Source organism: Priapulus caudatus, unplaced genomic scaffold (assembly GCF_000485595.1).
Source record: "Priapulus caudatus unplaced genomic scaffold, Priapulus_caudatus-5.0.1 Scaffold443, whole genome shotgun sequence".
Classification (NCBI taxonomy): domain Eukaryota; kingdom Metazoa; phylum Priapulida; class Priapulimorpha; order Priapulimorphida; family Priapulidae; genus Priapulus; species Priapulus caudatus.
The window spans coordinates 170,746-178,684 of NW_014577504.1; the positions used below are offsets into that span (position 1 = coordinate 170,746).

The 7,939-nt window shown below is 49.5% G+C and overlaps 1 protein-coding gene across 1 annotated transcript; it reads right to left on the reverse strand.

The window, feature by feature from the left end:
• Window positions 1–342: 342 nt before the first annotated feature.
• On the reverse strand, window positions 343–2,942 carry LOC106810464 (gastrin/cholecystokinin type B receptor-like). Its single transcript, XM_014813841.1, has 2 exons — window positions 2,909–2,942; window positions 343–1,601 (listed from the first exon to the last, which is right to left on the reverse strand). The coding sequence occupies exons 1-2, from the start codon at window positions 2,940–2,942 to the stop codon at window positions 343–345; spliced, it is 1,293 nt and encodes a 430-aa protein (XP_014669327.1).
• Between the last annotated feature and the right edge of the window lie 4,997 nt (window positions 2,943–7,939).

The window sequence follows — 7,939 nt, forward strand, 5'->3', positions numbered from 1 at the left end:
TTCATTCTTTATTCATTCATTTATTCATTTCATTCACCTCCTCATCATCCATCCGTCCATCCAGTCATTTCATTTATTAATAATTAATTAATTAATTAATTCATTCATTTATTTAATTTATTTATTCATCATTCATTCATTCATGGCAGTCATTAACAATCATGCACTAACCATTCAATGCATTCAATTCATTCATCCATCCATTCATTCATATTATGGCACTCATTCATTTACCATTCATCCACCCATCCATTTATTAATTAATTAATAATTAATAATTAATAATTAATTAATTCATTCATTCATTCTTTCTTTCATTAATTCACTCATGCATTTACTCATTCACGCGTCGTTGAGCGTCACCACGGGCACGACCATCTGCTTGCGTCGACGGTGTGACCTTGGCCCGGCCTTGCCCGTGAGCAGCTCGACGAGAGCCTTCCGGAAGATGGCGCTCGTTCCGAACAGCAGTCCGGGGATGACGACGTTGATCATGTAGAGCAGCAGAAAGGCGACGCGCACGAAGAGCGACATCGTCGCGACGGCGTACCAGTGTATCATGAGGCCGTAGACGCGGTAGGGCAGCGAGAGCAGGATCAGCGACAGTATGACAGCAATGAGCATCTTGATGATGCGCTTGCGTACGTCGAGCACGCTCTTCTCGCTGCGCGTGAGGAACGCCGCCGACACGTCGCTCTCGCGTCGCCACGCGGCGAGATTCTGCATGCTGCCGCGCAGCGCCGTGCTCAGTGAGAAGCGACGCTGCTGCAGCGGCGTCACCGACTGCGGCACGGCGAGAAACGGCGGGTCGCTGCTGCGGCGCGCCGTCGGCGACGGCTCGTTATCGTCATCGTCGTCGTGGTCGCCGAGCGACGGCGCGAACACCTGCAGACGAGCGTCGCCGTTAATCGACGCGCGCCGCGGCGACGTGTCGCCGGCGAGGCCGCTCTCAGCGGCGCCTATCGTCAGCTTGCCGTTAACAAGAGGCACCTCGGTCGCGCGCGACTGCCGCCGGAGGTCGCTGTTGTGCTGGATGCTCTTCTGACTGCGCCACAGCGTGATGCAGATCTTGCCGCAGACGACGGAGAGGAAGACGGACGGCAGGAGGAACCAGAGCACGACCTCGGCGACGTCGAAGGCGAGCACGTGAAAGCCGGCGCCGAGCCGCGTCGCGTCGATGGCGCAATAGTGCTTCACCGTGTAGTTGACGGCGTTCAGGCGCTCGAAGTCGCGATAGATGAAGAGATACGTCGAGCTGTAGGCGCCCGATATCAGCCAGGCCGTGATCGTGATCACCCAGATGCGACGCTTCGTCAGAATCTGCTTGTACTTCATGGAATGCACGATGGCGATGTAGCGTTCGCCGGACAGCGCCATGAGGATGAGACTCGACGCGCAGTAGGAGAGACCCATGACGAACATTGTCAGCGGACACCAGGTGCCGACCATGAGGCTCTGGTTCCACACGACCAGGTAGAGCGTCGGCACGATGTTGAACAAACACACGCTGATGTTGGCCGCCGCCAGGTTGGCGAAGAGGAAGTTGGTGATGGTGCGCATGCGCGGGTGACACGTGATGACGACTATGACGAGAAGATTACCTGCAATGGAAAACAAGAGAGAAAAAAATGTTTTCAGTGGCGGCCCTCAAGCGGTGGCTTGGGGAGGAGTGGCTACAGCCTCCATATTATCTTCATGAGCCCTATTCTCTCCGAAGCCACCACCAAGTAATAAGTGATATTAGCGTGCTCGCTCTGCAAACGCAGCGCTTCGAGACGAACCCAAGGTCTCGGCCTTCTCTTCCAACCAGATTGCCACCCCACCTGCTCCTTCTATAAAGAAATTCTTAGAGCCGTCGCTGGTTATATGCGTGCGCGCGTGATGCCTGTGTGTGTGTGTGTGATGTGCTGTGTTGTATGTGGTAGTGCTGTGTGTGTGTGTGTGTGACCGTGTCCGGCCTTGCTGTTGTGTGTGTGTGCTGTGCGTGTGTGTGTGCGAGTGTGTTTGTGTGCGACCGTGGTGTGTGTGTGTATTGTGTGGCTTGTGTGTTGTGTGTGTGTGTGTGTTCGTCGCTGTTGCGTGTGAGGCTGTGTGTGTAGTGTGTGTTGTGTGGGTGTGTCGTCGTGTGTGTTGTGTGTGTGCGTTGTAGCGTACGTAGTGATCAAGCGGCAAGTTCCACATATCGCGAGTTCACCGCCTTACTTTGTAACAATCCCAATGGTTATCAATCTTCTCCTCTCTCTCTCAGTCCTGCTCTCCTGCTCTCTCTCTTCTTTCTTCTCTCTTCTCTATCTCTCTTCTCCATCTCTTTCTGTTTATATCTCTCTCTCTCTCTCTCTCTCTCTCTCTCTCTCTCTCTCTCTCTCTCTCTCCTCCTCCTCCTCTCTCTCTCTCTCTCTCTCTCTCTCTCTCTCTCTCTCTCTCTCTATCTCTCTCCTTCTCCCCTCCCTCTCTCTCTCTCTCTATCAAGTTATAAGCTGCGGAAGGTGAATTTATTGGAGACATATTGCGGTACTATGATATATCTCCTACTATATCATATCGCTAATAACATTATAACATCACGGTCTGGGAGGGTTGGACCTGAGAGAAAAGTGGTGCACAATGCCTGCAGCGTGACGTAAGATGATATTCGGAGTTTCGGACCCTGAAAATGATCCTTCTGGCCAGCATAACCTTCTCCAGCGCGTACCAGGGCAGGTTTCTCCGCGACGTATATAATTCGTTCTCCAATCAATTTCGCGTTCTGCCCGCCCACATTACAAGAACCATCTCATCAAGGAGGCCCATCGATTACCCGTCAGCGGTTGTATGTATACGTGTCAACTACGGCTTCTAACTAATAGGGTTGCAGCAGACGAAATCGGTCACTTTATTGCAAATACAATAGAGCAGCAGCTTAGCAAACAGTGGTTCGGCAATGCCTTCAGATCAGCAAACATGACCCGAAACAGTTTGAATTGAAGGCTGGATTCAGCTCTTAATTAGGTTTTTATTCCGTGGCTTTGCGTATGTATATATACGTGTGTGTATTAATTTGCTTTTAAGTCAAAATCGTTTTGATTATGGCCGTATTTTGTCAATTAAAATGTTCTATATACCGTTATCGATCCATTTATTCAGTTATTCAGGCATATATATATATATCCAGCCACATAATCATCTTTCCATGCATCCATTTATGCATATATCCAGCCGCGATTATATCCATCCATGCATCTATTTACCCAACCATCTATCCAACCATCCTCCATCCATCCATGCATCCGTTCGCCCGTCCGTTTGTCTGTCCGTCCACCCGTCAGTTCGTCCGTTCGTTCGTCCGTCCGTCCATCCATCTATCTGTAAATATCCGTCCGTTCGCTCTTCCGTCACTCCGTCTCTTTGTGGTTGTGTGATGCGCGCGCGTGCGTGCGTGCGTGCGTGCGTGCGTGCGTGAGTGCGTGCGTCCGTGCGTGCGTAATTGCGTGCGTGCGTGCGTGCGTGCATGCGCACGTCTGTCTGCCTTCCATTTCTGTCCGCCCATAACTCTAATTATCGAGATCATTATGCGATTATACGATTAATTAGTAACCTGCTCTAGGCATGGATAACTAACGGGGGGGGGGGAGGGGCGTTAATTTGCCGGTCTGTGATTTGTGGCTGGCCAGGCGGCCGGACAAAGCACTAACCTATGTCACAACCCAGCGGGCCAGCGGTCGGACAAAGCACTAACCTATATGTCACAACCCAGCGGGCCAGCGGTCGGACAAAGCAATGTCGCCCTCCGTGCTCTCCCAGGAGAACACAGACGACTCGCAGAACCTATATCTTCCTCGTATGATCAGGAGTCTATCAATATTGATAGACCCTTGGTATGATTAATGCAGCGTTAATTGGCAGAGGGGAAACACAGGGGAACAGTTGAGGTCATCCTGATACGGCGATCACGTTGCGAGAATGAAACGACGATTTTTATGCGTAGATGAGAAATAAATGTAATTTATTTTGTAATTGCGTAAAACTAAACAGAGGCGATAAAAATATTCGAATGGGTACTGCATGGTGAACAGAGAAAGAGAGTAATGTGGAGAATGGATAGGTAAAGAGAGAGAGAGGGAGAGGGAGAGAGAGAAGGCGAAAGAGAGAGAGAGAGAGAGAGAGAGAGAGAGAGAGAGAGAGAGAGAGAGAGATGCGGGGAATTCGCAAGTATAGAAATATAGAGAGGGGTCTGAGAGAAGAGAATGGCAGAGATGATGAGAGGCAGTGGTGGAAAACGAGCGTGTAATCTAGCCACCGCGAATTAAGCAGTGGAGGCATTAATTATGTGCATTCCCATACAGCGCACGGAAGAAACAGCTGTGACGAAAGTGGCGCTGAGAGGGTCTATGTCCCCCGGGGTACTGCCGGGACGTACCCTGGGTACGGTCCGGTATACCGGAACGTACCCTGGTACTATCTAATATGCCGGACCGTACCTCGCCTACTCCACTAACGAGTCTAGGGAAATATATAATAATGTTTATTATTTGTAAAACTGTAAACAAACGTGAAACCTATCATGCATATCGAGGTTGGCCATTCTATAGACTCGATTCTAGTTTTGATCTATCAACAACAGCTACTTTTTCTTGTGATCACATCATCATCTATTATAGAAATATAAGGCGGACAGAACAGCCTCCCCCTCCCCCTTAGAACTCACTGGTGTGTATCTGTTCCATGTAACGCTGCGTGCAGTAGTCGCGAGACACACGAGAAGCTCACTGGTGAGTAATAGCCTGGGCCGCACGCCCCCCCCCCTCCCCAGCTCCTCACTGCTGATGTGAAGCCTCGCGACCCACTTTCAGGTCAGAGAAGGCCGACCGATCGTCTCCGATCGCTCTCGCGTCTCCCTCTTCCTGTCGTTAAAACATCTCGGCGCTATCGTGAGTGTCGTGTGCCGCACGCAGCACGTCTCTTTACGCCGCCGCGCCATCGCGATGGCCATTCCGCGAATGCTCTGCCACGATGGTCTCCATGGACATCTAGTTACGCGGCGGAAGGAATTGCCATGCGGAGCGCTGTGTGGCAGGTTTAACGATGTTTTGCTGGTCAGAAAGCGCTGGCTTGTTTGTTTTGCGTCCTCACAAAGCAGCGCGGCGTGAGATATAATGGCTAATTTTTTCGCATTCGTTATTGAGCATAAGTAAAGGCGCCGCGCGCGGGATGTGCGATGTTTGCGCCGGCGCCGCGCGCGGAAGCTGCGACGCTGTCGCCGTGGTAACGCGAACCAGCGCGCGATGTTGTAATGTGAAGCTGGGATGCTGGGATGCATGGGGAGGCGCCTCTATCACACCACGCACGCGCTTCATTACCGTGCGTGCACGTGTGCGTGCGTGCGTGCTGTGCGCGCGTTTGTGTGTGTGTGGTATGCACGCGCGGGTGTGTGCGTGTCGTGTGCGTGTGCCTCTGTATGTGTGCGCGCGCGCGCGTGTGTGTGCGTGTATGTACGTGTGGGCTTTTGTGCGTCAGTATTATTCTCGATCGTTCTAAACATTCCGATACAGCGCCGACACTACGGGACCGTATTGCGAACGTAAGGACACCTGCTACAAACGTATAAACAGACAGCTGTGGAATTTACACTGCCCGGTCCACGGAAATATGAACAGCGCAAAGGCAGACTATTCGTAAATAACTTTCACAAATATGCTAATGCTAGCCGCACACTATCCGATTTTGCACTGTGCACAGCACTAAGCCCTCGCACACTATACGACCCGATCCGCTCCCGATTCAAAATTCGAATCGGGCCAAAATGACCACCCGAGCCAAACTTAAGCCTCTCGAGCCAAACTTGAGCCTCCCGGTCCAATCGTAAGCCTCGGGTCGGATAGTGTGCGGCTAGCATTACATGCGTTGAAATCCGCGCGTAAATATATACGTGTAAATATATGGCAACCACAATTCTAAACGCCTATACGTTTAATGATTTGAAGATCAAATGTATCAATGTATTATCACGCAATAAATCAAAACAGTTACATAACAGCACTGCATTAATCCACACCAATGCCTCCTGCCTTGTCATGTATAGAGATAGCGAGAGATGTACATCATGTACCCGCTCTCACTTTTGTATCTCATGATCATTCTAAAAGATGCTCATCGGTTAAACTATATTACACGATATTATCAAGTATAAAATGGAATAAATTAAATTGCAAGTGATGCTTAACTCAGCACGTCGCCGCATCAAAGTAAGAGAACATCACCATGACGACAAAATAACACCATCAGTGGTGCATCACCTTCATACATGTCCATTACACACCACCGTACGTTATTATGAACATACATTCAGCAAATCATCGTAAAATCCATTGTCTATAGGTTTAACCCTCTAGCGGCCACTGTTGCCCACGAGCAATAATTTGGAAAAGTAAGTCAAATGGGACAAAACTTGGTTTTGACTATGGAACACATAGAAGGATATCAAGTGTAAGTCTGCTGTGAAAGGAAAAAAGTTTTCCCCTCATATTAGATGTCTTGGCTGCTAGAGGGTTAACGAATGAAGAGCATGCGTTGAAAAATGTCGATACAGGACTTATTTCGCATACAGTAGTCCCAGCTCGTCCTTCACTATACGTGTTTAGCAGCATGTCACGCGGTCGGGGGTCGGGGGGAGGATGCAGGGTTGATGACACCTCCTCTACTGTCTGTTCAGCCTCGCTCTCATTAATTCGATATATGTCATCATCGTCGCAATCCCATATTTACACGCCAAGCCCTTATATTAGAATACATCCATATATATATATATATATATATATATATATAAATATATATATATATATATATATGATATCAGGAGTCAGGGCCGTAGCTAACTCACTTTGGTTGGAGGAGGCAGATAGCCACGCGTGGTCTGCGCTCTGGGCAGTTGACCGTGGGTAGGACGCCGTTGGCCATTGACCTCGTAATAGTATCTGCATATAGTAGATACACACCAGTACATGTCTGGGGGGATCACCCCCTCTCCCTCCCTCCCCTTCCCGCTAGCTACGGCCCTGGGGGAGTATACACTGCCACTTTTAATGTGCAATTGTAAAGTTCTTGATACGAACCTTATCTGTTATGTCACATCTGATGCCGAATGGGTCTATCCTACTCTAAGCTCCATACGTAGACATGCCGGTAGGATGAATAGGCGCATGTTAGCGATGACATGACTTCCACACACATATACATCTCACCGAACGGATAATGTTACAAACCGTCTTCACTTATATTACTGAACAATTAATGCGTAATATAAAGTAATACGCACGTGCTTGCGTGCGTGCGTGAGAGAGAGAAAGAGAGTGCGCGAGAAAGAGAGCCTGATAGTTTGCTTTCACCCGGAGCCGATGAAAGGACGTGAGCTATCAGTTTACGCGAGGGATATTATATTAACTCAGGAGCGGACACACGGACCCGCGCCCGGCGTTCAACAAATAAACAGCGAGGCCTTTTAGCTCCACGCGAGTTTTTTTATCCTTCGAGCGCCGTCGACATTTTCGCACATTGTCGGCTGCTTGTTGCCGACGCTATCGTCGGCACACGCGTCACACGCTTTATCCCGCTCACGGGATGTATGAGTAAACGTGACGGAGCAGACACAGACGTTATCCTTCTCCGATCGTAAGCACACAACTTCACTGCGAAAGAGGAAGAGAGTTGATGTTTCCGGGCACGCACTGCCTTCACACGAGTCTGTAGTGTTGACGAATTCCTTTCGGCGATTAATAATAGCCGATTATTAATCTGCTCTCAGTATCTCACACGCGGTATCCACGCGGGCGGAAAATCCTAGCGGGAGACGGTATAGTGTAAATGAATCCGTCTCGACTGTTAGTAACAGCCGGTTATTAATCAGCTTTCAGTATCTCACATGCGGTATCCGTGCGGGCGGAAAATCCTAGTAGGAGGCTGAAGT